The 15,198-nt window shown below is 42.5% G+C and overlaps 1 protein-coding gene across 1 annotated transcript in view; it reads left to right on the top strand.

Moving 5' to 3' along the window:
* Positions 1 to 10,458, top strand: part of rbpjl (recombination signal binding protein for immunoglobulin kappa J region-like) — a 13,737-nt gene extending 3,279 nt beyond the window's left edge. The window contains exons 3-12 of the mRNA XM_031567139.2: positions 1,452 to 1,598; positions 2,367 to 2,437; positions 2,562 to 2,677; positions 2,928 to 3,102; positions 3,618 to 3,755; positions 3,879 to 3,991; positions 5,799 to 5,939; positions 7,579 to 7,734; positions 8,414 to 8,517; positions 9,927 to 10,458. Of these exons, the coding sequence (XP_031422999.1) occupies positions 1,452 to 1,598; positions 2,367 to 2,437; positions 2,562 to 2,677; positions 2,928 to 3,102; positions 3,618 to 3,755; positions 3,879 to 3,991; positions 5,799 to 5,939; positions 7,579 to 7,734; positions 8,414 to 8,517; positions 9,927 to 10,203 (1,438 nt within the window). The 3' untranslated portion in view covers positions 10,204 to 10,458. The remainder of the gene's footprint in view (positions 1 to 1,451; positions 1,599 to 2,366; positions 2,438 to 2,561; positions 2,678 to 2,927; positions 3,103 to 3,617; positions 3,756 to 3,878; positions 3,992 to 5,798; positions 5,940 to 7,578; positions 7,735 to 8,413; positions 8,518 to 9,926) is intronic.
* Positions 10,459 to 15,198: the final 4,740 nt, after the last annotated feature.

Raw genomic sequence — 15,198 nt, forward strand, 5'->3', positions numbered from 1 at the left:
ATTTTTTCTTTTAACCAATTCTGGGGTCTAACCATTAATCCCTATTTTGCTGAACCCTGCCCAAGTATGGATGTCCATTTTAGCTTCTACTTCTAAACAGTTTGGCCTGAAGTCATAATTCTGATTGCTGATTTATCATGCACCTTTTTGTCTGTCGACACATCACTGTAATTAGATGTAGAGGCTGTTGTAAAACCTGTTCAGAATTGCTGCCTGTCACATCTCTAGGCAGGGTCAACCAACTGAGGTGACCCCTCTGCAATGGGCCTTTAATCCTGGAGCATTGCCTGGTTGTGGGGGAGTGGTCTTTTGCTTTTGATTTCTCGGGGTGTCCTTTTCTATGCTTAATGCTTCACATCCCATTAAAGTTTCAGAAAGTGGAAATATGTAAGGTTTTTTAAATAACATTTCAATTCTGTTGTTTTCTGATTACAGTGAGACAGACTCATCTTGTAATGCTATATGGTGAAATTAGGAAGTGATCCTAATGACCTGAGATTTGTGAAGGACTATTGTCTTAAGTGTCCTTATTTACTGTCTTCGACACCTAACCAAAGTTTCTTTACAGGACCCTTGGTCATGGGTCAAATTGATAGATGGTCATTCTTTATGTTATTGTGACCGGTACCTTTGGCACTGCATCCACCTTTACTTCATTACATTGTTGAGCTTACTTCGTGAAAATATGTGCATTGTGTTATCTCAGAAAAAACTCAGGGAACTGCACTCGAGGGTGGTTTTTGGGAAGAGGAAGAAATGACTATGTGTGTTTACAATACTGCATCATTCCCAAGAGCTGCGCTTGGCGTTATGGAATGTGTTTGTAAGGAACAGAGCCAAATATAAGCCATTTGAGGCTGCCTGGCTTCCTGGTTGCTTCTCTGTCACCGTCTGGTCGGGACCATGTTGCTTTACCCATTATGCCTAGATGGCCAGGCTAGGCCAGAGAGGGAATCGGTTACGAACTGTTCTTACCCAACAAACTGAGCCCATCCCATAACCATGGAAAACATTTCAGGCGTTTGATTGTATATGTCCAGTGTTTAATGTCCCGTTGTGCTCCTGGACATCAGGAGCAAATGGGAAGCCACTCTGTGCCTGAGAGGAAGACAGAATATCATGTTGACTTGAAAAGATTCTACATCATTCTTTGCTGCTATTTCGCATCATTCTGCATGTTTACAAATGTATTAAAACAAAGAAAAAGAGTACATGAATGGTTCAATAACCTAAAAATGAAAGTCGGAGCTACATGTCCCAATTCATTTTTTTAATGAAGCATGAAAGACAGAATCAGTGAATCACAGAATCAAATCAATTAATACTGTCCTGCTCCTCTCAGTGTATTCTATCAGCTATACACTGTATTGAATCGCAGGATAGTTTATAATGTGTGTAAGCATTTTCCAGCAGCTGCCATTAGTACAAATGTGCTTGGTTTAATGTTGCAGTGTTCCTCTTCGGGTGGATCAGAGTCTCTCTTCACTGCCCAGGATCACTCGCGATTCAGTGAGACAGTACCTGCAGTTTCACCCAGACCAGACTGTCCGCATTCTCCATGCCAAGGTGGCACAGAAGTCTTATGGTAACGAGAAACGGTACGCTCTGTGTGTGTGTGTGTGTGTGTGTGTGTGTGTGTGTGTGTGTGTGTGTGTGTGTGTGTGTGTGTGTGTGTGTGTGTGTGTGTGTGTGTGTGTGTGTGTGGTTTTTACAACTCTGGCAAACTATTACTTGTTGGTACACCAACTAATCCTCACTCCCAATCCAGGTCATGGCACCAATGTAACCTGGGTTATGTGGACAAGCACAGTCTCGCACTGGACTTAAACTCGCATCCTCAGGCATGGGAGGTGAACATGCTTGCCAGGAGGCTAGCTCTGTCGCTAGAATATCTCTTAAGGTGTCGGGGAGTGAGGTTTACTCCCTGCACAGCACTGTATCTGCTGGCCATCATTACATTAGTTCAGACTAGCGATATGATTACTCTCTTGTTTATGCTAATATTGAGCTAGCTAGACAGCCTACTCCTGCTTGATGCACTTTAACAAATGGGCAACATACAGGGAACAACAAACAGCTTGGAATGCCCACCAGCGACAAACAGTCAGTAACAAAACCATGGGCAACGAGTGAATCGCTTTATATCTATACGCAGGTGTCACACCCAGAAAATATGGCAGTGAAACCCCTGTATAAACTATGTTACCCACCTCACTTTGCTAGGCCCGCCATCAGGTTAAACTTCAGTGTGGAAGGCCGACAAATCATCACTGTCCACCCACATGCTTCAAGGCTTCCCACTGTGGTCATAGAGAGTGCAAAACAAGGCACGTCTTGTGGTAAATAAACTACGTGTGTGTCCACAGATTCTTCTGCCCCCCGCCATGTGTTTACCTCAGCGGATCGGGCTGGAAACTCAAACAAGAGCATCTGAAAGGTCAGCACCTCTGCCACTCAAAGCGGGAAAAGTACACAGTCATCAGTCCTTCTGCATTTACCACCCTTCCTATTCCTATGACAGAAAGAACATTATTCAGAGTTCATGTTCATGTCTTGTGCAGCTACTGGACTAGCAGAGGCCAGCTGTCGACTCTGTGGCTACATGAGCTTGGACTGCACAGAAGGCACACAGGCAGACACCTTCAAGCTAAGCTTTGAGGAGCAGTCTGATACCAGGGTGAGAGACATGACGCGGAAGTAGATCAAGGGGATGCCTTTTTATGGGCAAAAGCACATCAACAGCATTCGAAAGTAAATGTCAAGACTGGACGATATATTTACCCAGTCTAGATTAAACTGCATTTTTATTTGAGGGCACTATTGACAGAGTCAACAGACACATGGGAGACATGGTTTTTCATGGTTGTTCACACATTCACGTTCACACTTTCTCTCTGTCTTTTTCTCTGGTCGTCCCTCTGTGACAGATGTTTGCCTGTGCTAAGACCCTGTACATATCGGACACGGACAAAAGGAAACACTTCCGCCTGGTTCTCAAGCTCTTCTTCAGCAACGGCCAGGAAGTGGGCTCCTTTTACAGCAAGCTGATAAAAGTCATCTCCAAGCCGTCCCAGAAGAGACAGTCCATGAAGAATGCTGACTGTGAGAAATTAGATGTGTCTCTGTGTGTGTGTGTGTGTGTGTCTGTGTCTGTGTCTGTGTCTGTGTCTGTGTCTGTGCGTGTGTGTGTGTGTGGCAGGGAGAGGGAATGGATCACAGTCAGAGGTCAAGCTTGCAACTGCCAACATTTGACCTTCTGACCTTGGAACGCAGTCGAGAGGCAAACTCTCTGTTGACTTCGGCTGTCCAGAGGTAAAAAAGAGAGGTGCCATAAGTGTTTGACAGCTGCGATCACAAGTGAGGTGACGTCAAATTTCACACACTACTGCTGAAGGAACAATGTGTTTTATCTGTGAAAGGAGGCGGATATACATTTGTCATGCTACATCTTCCTTTTGAGTGTGTGTGAGTGAATGAGTTTACATGTGGCAGAGCACATTTGCACACAGTATTAATGAAAATCACCCCTTTCATCTCTCTCTCTCTCTATCTCTCTCTCTTTCTCTCTCTCTCTCTCTCTCTCTCTCTCCCTGCCATTCTCCTTCTGTCTGCTTTAGTGTGCATTTCCTCAGGATCTCGTGTTTCCCTGTTTAACCGTTTGCGGTCCCAGACAGTAAGCACGCGATACCTGGCTGTGGAGGATGGATCTTTTGTGGCCAGTGCCAGGCAGTGGACCGCCTTCGCTATCACTTTAGGTGGGAACAATCACATGACAGATCTTCACACGGTTCCCATTCATGACTGCAAATCTGTTTAATAGTCAGTTTGATGATGAAGGTAACAATAACCACTGTAGGACTGTTTGTATCTGTCTGCAGTGGGAGACCAGCCTTCGGCCCATGGGGACTACTCAGTGTGTGAGGGTTATATCTGCTACGGCTGTGTGGTCCAGTTAGTGTGCACTGACACTGGAGTGGCCCTACCTCCAATGGTACTGTGACCTGCCAAGAATCACAGAGCAGCAACCTTCTCATTCCCTGTGTGAAAAAAAATGCTGAAACTCCCCTCTGTACTATTCTACTCTCTTCGTATTTCTACATTTCTTACACCATGAGGGCTGTTGTTTAAGTTAGGTTTTCAGCAGCTAGGATATTAAATAACACCCAGCAAAGCTTTTGCAATTGTCCTGTACAGATTCGGTTCAATATACAGAGACTTAATTGCGTCTTAATTTAATATTGACTCAAGTGCACAGTATATCATGCTTTATTAGAAAAATGATGACTTTTATTGTTTAATTTCTGGGCTGTATCTTATGGCTTGCAGCTATGTATATTTCCACCCTGCTTGTACCTTTGGGGAGATCTCTTTGTCTTCCCCCACCTGGTTATGTGCTGATTTAACATTTAATCTTAAACCCACAGTTGAGCTCTATTAAAACACTGGATGATTTAGGTAATGTGCACCCTCATCATGTTGCTTTAGGTGAAGCAAATTGCTAATGGGTTTGTTTCCAGAGTGGGAGTGTTATTTTTGTATGTAAAGTTCCACATAGTCTTGGCCAGGTTTTCTCTGTTTGCATTACAATTCAAAGTCATGTGGACTGCAACAGAGGAACAGAAGGCAGTCAGGCAGTGTGGTGTCTGTGAGTGGGTCCACGAATCTGTGAGTCAGGTACCCCTCAAGGCCAAACCTGTGTCTTGTGGTCTGTGCACAACCATCCTTAATTAGAAAGTGTACACTCAGGAAACTGGAAAAAGTAAGTCAGTATGGTCTCAGGGCCATGAGAAGTGTAGCAGATGGCTTGAAATCTCTGAAGTGGTATGCATGCGTGGATACTGCAGATGTTCTATATGGTGCGCCAAGTGTAACAAACCTTTTTGTTGCAGACAGAACGCCCTCTGTGCCATAAAACGCATAGATTAATGAAGTATAAAAGTTCAAGCAGCCTCTGCTTACGTGGATTGAATGCATTCTGTAATTGGCCCACTAATGGAATGTATGGACAATAATCTTTTTTGTGCACATCATACATACAGTAATATAGCCTTTGGACATAATTCATTTAGTACTTAGTACAAAACAATGACATCCACGGAAGTTGAAGAAGCCTTTGCTTTCATGGACGGACTGCTTTCTGAATTGGACCAAAGTTCTTTCGTGCATATCATGCTTTCAATAAAATAAAACTGTTATGTGGAAAAAACGAACATTCAATGGCACGGAATGATGATTGTGGAGCGCATTGTATATTTCGAGCCACAGAAGTATAAATGTTGGCCTAGAGTGTCTATTACATGGACAGAATTACTTTCATCTATGAAATGAGTAAATTTCGTCCACAAAGTGAGAAGTGCAATCAGCCCTTGGCCCACAGAATGAAAAGCATTCAGTCAAGTCAGTGTTGACATGAATCATCTGCTTTGTTTTCAGTCCTTCAGTTTTCAATGTGCTCTCTTCAGTGTTTTGTGGACACAATGCTAACGCCTTTGTGTTTTTCATGGACAAAAGGCATTTCATTGTTACATGGTTTTGATATAAATGAATGCGTTTCATAGCACAGAATGCGTTATGCCTATGCAAAAAGGTCTGTTACACTTGCCTCTCCATAGTTCTTATTAATCATTATATCTTGGACAGACTTCTTTAATTCTGTGATGTTCCAGTTCTAATATGAATGAAATTAATTAAGTGTGACCTGTATAGAATACCCTATTTTAATATTTTATGGCCCATCACTAAACTACTGTGAAACATGAATGACTGCAACTTCCTACAGACTTTTATGTTTTTTGAAGGTGATTCGGAAAGTCAATAAGCAACATGCCATACTGGATGTGGACGAGCCCGTGTCTCAGCTGCATAAATGTGCTTTCCAGTTCAAGGACAACAACCAGATGTACTTGTGTCTCTCCAATGAGAAAATAATCCAGTTCCAGGTAAATGTTACGAGCCATTTACAGGCCAATGCTTCACAAGAAAGACTGAATGCAAAAGAACATATCTTACCACCATACTCATACTTTGAGAGAGTACAACTCAACTTCTTTCAACTAGTTAAAATATGTGTAGCCAGGGCAGTACCAAGTGTTTTACAACGAGTGAGGTGGTGGTGGTGGGGTTAAGAATATTCAATATTCAACTACATAAGGCTATTTTACTTGTGATTAAGATCCTTTGTGTGTGTGTGTGTGTGTGTGAGGGGGGGGGGGTATTTGGTTCTTGGCTTCCCTAAGAAACAGACTGGTGCATTTCGGTCTCTTCCTCTGTTCTACTTGTTTTCTGTGGGTTTGGACATGGCTAAATTGGACCTTGTGTTGATAGTTTACTGTAAGGTAGCTGAGCAGAGAATGAATGTATCTATTATTATTATAGAACAATACACAGGCCTGAAAGTTTTCATATTAATGAGCATTACTGCTTGGATATTAGGTATTAAGGGCATTATTTTGTGTTAAAATGCAGTCTTAGAGTAGAAACATGATAATTAATAAGGTTAGCTTACATATTTAGCCAACTAGGCTATAAAAATAAACTTTATTGAGACACTAATGCAGACCAACGTTACAAAATGAAATTGGACCTAGGCTACTTTCATTTGCAAATTTAGTTTGAAATGTTTCATACTGTACACTTGTTCTGGATACCGTGCAGGTTTACCAGAGTGATGTTGTGTGAAATGCTACTATATATGACATAGCCTACCCTTCATCATGACCAGTGTTCCATATTTACCATGTTTCATACTGTAGACTGTAGATAGTCTACTCCTGATGTGGTACCAGGCCACTATTTTTGAACATCTCTTATAATGTCATGTCAGTCATTGCTTTCATCTTACCGGATGCTGTATGCTGCCATCTTACGAGCAATCCACCTGCTGCCTAAGTGCCTTCCAAATTTGAACTGTATTGGGAGGGAGGGGCTGGGCACCCGACCCCTCTCTCAACTCTCACACATATCAGACACTAAATAAGAAATTGTACATGCAGACACTCGAAGGAGAATTTCATTCATTTTTCATTCAGTTGTATTTAGCTTTTAAAAAAAAAAATTATCTGAAAAATGCACATAGGTTCAGACCTCTGTGACCTCATAAATGTTTATGGCATGTGTGTAGCTTAATAAACCATTATAGCGTGTGGAGTGAGAAATAGAATCAGAGGGTGTCTGAAGAAAAGAAGATGCTGCACTTGTAGTTGCTTTTTGAGGGATGATCCCCATCCCTGGCTTTCTCTCTCTCTCTCTCTCTCTCTCTCTCTCTCTCTCTCTATATATATATATATATATATATATATATATATATATAGAGAGAGAGAGAGAGAGCAACTACAAGTGCAGCATCTTCTTTTCTTCAGACACCCTGATTCTATTTCTCACTCCAAATTGATATTTGACACGGGTCCATAAATTCCATGAATATTTCTGTGACACGTCTCAGTAGGGCTAATAGGGGGTTCTTTTGCTGGCCCTTCTCTGTAGTTACTCATTCATATATATATATATATATATATATATATTTACAATAATAGTTAATAAATAAATATCTGTCTGTCTCTTCCTCTGTCTCTTGTACAGGCCTCTCCATGTCCACAAGAGCAGAGTAAAGAATTATTAAACGATGGCTCCTGCTGGACCATCATTGGAACAGAGACGGTGGAGTACACCTTCAGCGAGAGTCTGACCTGGAGTCAGGGCTCCATCAGCCCCGTTCCTGTCATCACAGCTCTGGAGGTGAGAACAGGGAACACTAGATTAGGGGTTGACATGAAAACAAGTATGTTCCATTCAAGGCCTGTAATAATAAGGTGATATAGGTGTCCTTCAACAAGGAGATTTTTTACGTTGCAACATGGGTTTGTTTGTACAAAATACCTTTGTAGGAAATATTAAACAGAACAAATCTATATAAACAAAAAAATACTTGACATTTTGGATCCCAACATTTGCCGACCATTTCATTGTATGCTTCTTTTGTGGTGGCTGTGCTTTACTTGAAACATGCACAGTAACCATTGTGCTGTGCTCTTCTTTACCGCAAAAAGGCCACCTTGTCAAACTCTGCTCTGTCATTTTCACCATTTTCACAAGAACATGCAATTTAACAGAGTTTGTGAAATGTCATGGTTGTAACCATATTATTGTGGGCTTGATGTGTAAATCAGGAGTGCACTTCAATACTTCAAAGTCCATTTTTTAAATGCAGTGGAGACATGAAAGACTTCATGTATGCACTATTACAGAGAAAGGTGCCTTTGATGGATGTTCACCAAAATTATTACTTTTTTCTTACAAATGTGATCTTCCATACAATCACTGAATGTGTGTTCAGTCATTTTGCATGAAATTGAAAAGTACTGTGTCGGTTGTTTTTGGTTGTTCAGTCCTGTGTGGTCTCTGTTTAAATCTGTAGCTGAATGGGGGGGGCCATGTGGCCATGCTGGAATTGCACGGTGAAAACTTTGGCCCTCACCTGAAGGTTTGGTTTGGAGACGTTGAGGCAGAGACGATGTTCAGGTAAGATCTTTATATACGGTATCCTTCAACAATGTATACTTCATTATTAGTTATTTAGCCCGATGTATATGAATGTATGCATATTGGAGTTGTGCATAGCACAGTTGGAATTAGTTGTATATAACAATGTGTTCTAATGTGAGAAAACTATGTGGATTTACAGACATGTTACAGACATGTGCTATTAAATAACATCAGTTATTCTCTCTGAGGTACATATTTTCCTCAAGTCAGACACAGACAACATTACATTTATTTACAAGGATGTAACAGAAAACTTGTTGCAACAAGTTGCTTTAGCTCCTATACGCATGTTATTGCACTAAATGGACCAAGTGAGCATATTTTATCGCTCAGCCCAAGTGAATTTTTCTGGTGTCAGACTGAGTCTTGTCTGTGTACGCTTAAAGCGGTCTGTTGCACATTTTATCACTTCCGCCCCCTCCCCTTGTAAACTGGAGGAACCTTTGATAAATTACCATGTTGGATATGAGTGGTACTTTTTCAAAGTGCTCCACATACCTGGAATAACTATCTTACTGAAACGAGAGGTGGAGGACAGCACTCTCTTCTAGCCTCACCACAAATCCTTGGCCATGCAATTGAAGCAGAACAAGGACTAGCCATATTTGGTGAAAAAGTACCAGGTGAAAGTGGTCTGAAGGGAGCTCTTCAAATCTTTTCACAGGTCATTTAACCTTTGCCAGGCGCACATGAGAGAGTGTCAGTGAGGAAGCCCAGTGAGAAGACACCCTCGGGGCACCGTTCTGACAGTACTCCCATATTACCATCTTGAACACCCCTGCTATACATAGTTTAGATATTTGACAAAATGTGGCAAGCAGGGAAGTAAGGGGTAAGGGGAGCACTTAAGTACAATGGTAGCAGGACAGTATACGAGAGCCAGACTGTAGTCTCTTTGTTTCTGTAGTTCTGCCACATCGTTCCATTAATTTGTCGGAATTTATTTTCTGAAACTGATCAGTGGACTCTACATTATCCCTTCTATAGCTGATTTGGTCAAAGCTAATTATTTTAGCATGGGAGGCAGGTGCTTAGAGGCTTACATTGAGTCTGTTGAGTGACACCTTGGATGTGTCTGTATTATACTGAGAGCGCTTGTAAAGGCTGTGGGCATGACACTTTTATGACCCCCAGATGAGTTGACCTGTATGCCCACCCATATAGAACCTGTTCTCAGAAAAACTGAACAGAACTCTGATATGGCTATAAACTATGGCTATTGGGAGGCAATCTCAGCCTATTACTTTGACAGTTTCATTTCTACTTTCTATTATTTTCCAGACAATTCAAAACCAAGTCTAAAACTAAGAGCTCCAAACTGTTACATAACCATATTGTTACATATTTGAGTCTCTCCCTGTCTGCTTTTTCTCTGTTACACACAGGACCCCTAAGTCCATGTTGTGCGTGGTTCCCGATGTGTCCGTGTTCAGTGGAGAGTGGAGGTGGCTGAGGCACCCCATCACCGTGCCCCTGTCCCTGCTCAGGGTGGACGGCCTCATCTACCGCAGCACCTTCTCCTTCACCTATACCCCAGAGCACACCACTCCGGCCCAGCCGCGCAGGGCTGGCACAGAGCACACTGCAGATTCCGACTCCCTCATCGACACCATCCACCAGGAGTTCACCCGCACCAACTTCCATCTGTTCATGCAGAGCTAACGCCAGGGACATCTGATCATGTACCTTTGAGTGTGTGTGACACTTTGAAGGCACACTGATATAGCAGGGCTGAGCTGTAACAGTAGGCATAATAAATGTATGAGTGCAATAATTATTCATTAGTCCATACATCTGTGAACATGTAGACACAGTGATTATATATATTTTTACTGACAAAGACAATCATACATTCATTAACTCTGTGAATCCATGTGTCTTTTGAACATACATTATGTGTTGAAGACCTTGCATTTGATTGAAAGTTATACACAGACACACATTAATCTGTCAATTACTTCAGCAATGGATTATGAATTATTTTCCATCATCACATGGATGACAATTACATAAAAGTATTCCATAACAAAAACATACTCCGCATTCCACATTTTTAATGTGTTTCGTACAATCTAAATGTTTGGCATGTTTGTCATTCCTCACCTGACCTTGTTATCTATGCACCTATTGAAAGTATTGGATGGCAGCGGTGGGGCAATTACACTGGGCAGAAGATTACAGAGCCTTAGCCAGAGGCTGTGGTGTTTTGCTCTTGGCTTCCAGCTGCTTCTGATAGCTATCGCTTGCCCTGAGAGGACCAGCAGGCCAGTACCTCAGAACAATGCAGCCTTGTAGCACAGATGACCAGATGAATGTCTCCTGCACTTCAGATACACGTGTCAGTGAATTATTATAGGATAGGACCAGAACTACATCTCCTTCCACAAGTATCACCACTGCCCCCAATAAGGAGATACCAATGCTAACACAACCACTATAATGACAATTCGCGTGTCAAATCATGTGCACTATGTGATTACATAAGATAGTCCAAATGTTGAAATACCTGCCTGGTCTTTTCCCCAAATTCAAATATAAACACTAGAGTCAGGAAAGCGCTTATTACATAACCAGCAGGGTAGAGGGGAGTTTGATTGTCTTTTGGGAATACTGCGGTATGGAGCTCAGCTTCCTTAGGTTCTCAGTTTTACCCGTGTGCGTGAGATAGGTGAGATACGACAACACCCCTGCACTCATGCTAATCTCAGTCACGTGTCTGAGAATTACAGGCCTTCAAAATTCACACTCCACAACACAGAGGGAACTGTTTTGGTATGAGGGAACATGAAAGAGACCATTCTTCTACCTCCAGTCGCATTTTTTTCACTCCGTCTTTTATGTAATAGTCACCAAATGTTCAAAGGGAAGGCAGCTGTATTTCCTTCTCCTTTATATGGCAGATGCCGTATCAAGTTGTCGGGAAGTTATGCACCAACCCTTGTGGTGTTGAAGGGTGAGGCAGGGAAGACTCGGCCAGTCAGCAGGGTAGTGGAACAGAATGCCCTCTCCTGGCAGTGTCAACAGTCCTGTCCCCAATAGAGCGAGCCTGGAGCCTGACGCGCAGTGCCCTGCCTCGAGCATAAAGAGCCCTCTGTCTGCCTGAGCTCCTCTATCAGCGTGGCCTCCAATACATCAACGCCATCATATCAGACTGTAAGGCACTGGCCGGAGGTCTGGCCGCAGAGGTGGCCTATCACCCGGTGTACTTGGGCTCGGACGCACTCAGGAAACTGTGGGAAAAAAAGGAGGATTGCTCTTGCGATCCTGTCATTCTTGGCCAAAGCTTATCAAAACTCCATTAAGCTGTGGGTAGCATGGCCCACTGGTGAAGCCTGAGCAACAATTATTCTCATTTACCCATATTAACTCTAAACCTAGTGTCCGACTGCTGATACACCCGTTTAACATTTTTGGCTAGTGAAACTATTTTCACAGTTCGGGTCATGTCCTCCTCTCTTACCAACGTATTACAAAATGTCTTAGATTTGCGACCCAGGTCAGATGTTAAATAATATGTATGTGTATATGTAAGTGGCACTCTTCTTACTGTGAAGCCTGCATTATGTTCACATATATCACTCAGCTGACATCCCAAATCTGGTTTTTTAAACAAGAAACCCATCATTACAGGATACTTGAAACACTCAACATGTGTAAATACAGCTACCGAATCCAGTTGTTCACTTCTACTTGAAGAATTTAGCAAATCTTCGACAAGATGGATAGTGAGCACAGAATGTCAACTGTCGGCCACAAAGCTGTAGATCAAACACACACAAGCCACATATTAATCTCTCTGTGATGGGCAAAAACCGCTTTGTGTCAAAATAAATGTCAGTGTAAGAATTGATATAGGAGGTCACACATTAAAGTATTTTAGTCTTGCTTCCTGAAAAGGACATCTCCCGGCCACGATCTACAGTATCATATGTCATAAAGACTGTCAGCTTTCTCTCTGTTAGCAGAGCATGTGAGTACAAGAGAAAGGGCCCTTCCCTGTGAAGAAACCTCTCGTCTCTGTAGGGTGCCCATAATGATTCCTGACCTGCAGTGGAGGCACTGACCTTAACATCCTTCCGCCAGCCTGCCGAGAATCCCTTACGTCCTCCTGCGGGCTGTGAGAGCAGAGGAGATCAGATAGAAGACAGAGCCAATCTGCCAGGGGTAAACAGCCATAGTCATAGGGAAAAGGGGCGCGCCTCAGGATTCCTGACATTTTGGGTGTTATTAGAGGGCCTCATTAAAAACAATATAGGCCGAGCTGTGGGTTAGAGAACCTGTGATTTAGGACTATTAATTGTGTGGTTTGCAGGCGGAGAGAGAGAGAGAAAGAGAGAGAGAGAGAGAGAGAGAGAGAGAGAGAGAGAGAGAGAGAGAGAGAGTTGATGTGTCTTTGCTGGCGTACCCCTCCTCTTTAGCCCCACTCACTTCACCAGGGCAGTACTCCCCTGGGATTCTCTTTCCCTACAGGAAGTAGGTCCCCTTTCAGTGTCAATAAGCCTCTCCACTCTCTAACCCTCCCCTTATGCCAAGTCACATGTACAAACACACAGAGACACACACCCAGACACACTTCCATACGTACACAGTCATCCACACACATGCTGACACACACAGACACACACACATACGTACATACACACACACACACGTTAGCCTGATCTGAGCCCATGAATGAAGGGTCTGTTAGGAGGTGCTTGTGTGAAGGGTAAAGGAACCCTTACATCAGACCTGCAAGATTAGCCTATACATTAGCATTGTGAGAAGTCATAATAGATTATTATTTTGTCTTATTTGGAATGATGGGAGTTATATACCTGTTCATTAAAAAATATTCAGTGTTTCATTTGTTTGATATTTGATGTGGTCAGTAGTGTAGTAGTGTTGCCAGCATTGCAAACCCCAGTGTAGAGCTATGGTCCACATGTTAACAACAACATAATAATTAAAAAAATACACATACAATAAGAGAGAGACATTTTTGTAGATGCAATGCATGGTAATAGCAATTTAGTAATTCAAATAGAACAGAACTAGACACACTGTAGAGTTGACTATGATATCTGTGCTTACTGTATCTCTTAGCAATCATTTACTGTGTATCTATTTTAAATACTGTTGATTAATCTGTCATTTTGTTTCATTGACACACAACACAAGTGTACAATTACATCATTATTTATCATTTTGGTGGCATATTCCATATACCACTATGCTTTACGTGGCTCAAACAGGTTGTAAAACAGCTTGTGATCTGATTTCATTGAAAAGCCTAATGTTCAGTACTCACTGTCATCTGCCATTAATGATAAATGCGAAGAACATTTCAAACATTGATGATAGAAGTTTGATTTAATGGTGAAAAACTATATTCCGGATTTTGAGTATCTGTGCTCATCGTAGTTCACGCTGTTATAGAGTTCCAGTGTGGCTTAGGGTTGGAAATGTTTTCCAGCGGCCCCTCTGAGAGTCCTGTCGCGGTTGTGATATGACAATATGCGAGCCATGCTGAGCCATGCTACAAAATGTCTTTGGCCAAGGCTAACAGTGCAAAAGAAGCCTTTTTGATCTATCCCCAATGGCACATAGTTGGACAAGGATCTTGGCTGAGACCATAGCAGTCCACTGTGTACTACAATGTAACTGCTGTGCTTGAGACCAAAGGGGAAAGATTTCATGATACCACAGACCTGGTCTGTTCTCAAACTATCTCATACTCTTGTCTAGCAAGACCGGCAAGCAAAATAACTGGTGATTTAGATAGCAACCTTGCAGCCACGGGATGGAGTTTTGCTAAAGGGAGCCACCAACTGAATATAGAAAAGATTACAAATAAGCTAAATGATCATCAGATATACTGTTTCTACATGAAATGATTTTGTTTGACAGAGCTGTGTCAATGTTAATTGAAGCTGCTTTCCCTGATGCCTTTGATGTTCAGAATTGAAGGATGTCTGTGTGTTTTTCATTTTAGATGTGGGTGGCCACATGGTGCGATGTCGGGAAGGAAGTGAATTGAGATGATACTTTTACTGGAAAAGTGGGCAGAGCATCTGATATTGCTCCTCGGGACAAAGCTGTTTCGCAGGGACGCTTCCTTCTCAGTTTTATCTGATTTGCTGCGGAACTACTTGAAAGTTCAATCAATGCACTCTTTCAGTGACAGACAGCAAGCTAGCTTGAATCATTATTTAAGACACCTCTGATCTACCGGTTATGAGTCCAAGAAGGCCAACAGTTACATAACTCAGCATCATCCTATTGCAATATGCAAGGAACATAGAGCACATGGATGATGCATGTGTGGGACAAGGCAGGGGGCATTTTGGCCTCAGCCGTCAGAGTTGCTACTGAGACAGACAGCAAAGAACTCCCTTGTTTTGGACGCTGGGTGGCCCCAGATGCCCTTGGACTCAGCCAAGTGGTCGTGTTTGTCAGTGACAAAGTGCAACATGTTGTTATCCTTTTTCTGTTTATCTGCAGAGGAAAAGAGAACGTGCTTGTTTAAACCCCATCAGGTAAAAAGCATGGGGGTGGCTCGATATGTGCAAGCCACACTCTCCCTCCTGCAAGGTTAGCACAATGATGGTGTTTTCATTGAGGGGAGGGGGGGAGGACGGTGATAAAAGTAAGGTTTATGCCCAGGAAATTTAGGTG

This window comes from Clupea harengus, chromosome 5, assembly GCF_900700415.2.
Source record: "Clupea harengus chromosome 5, Ch_v2.0.2, whole genome shotgun sequence".
Classification (NCBI taxonomy): Eukaryota; Metazoa; Chordata; class Actinopteri; order Clupeiformes; family Clupeidae; genus Clupea; species Clupea harengus.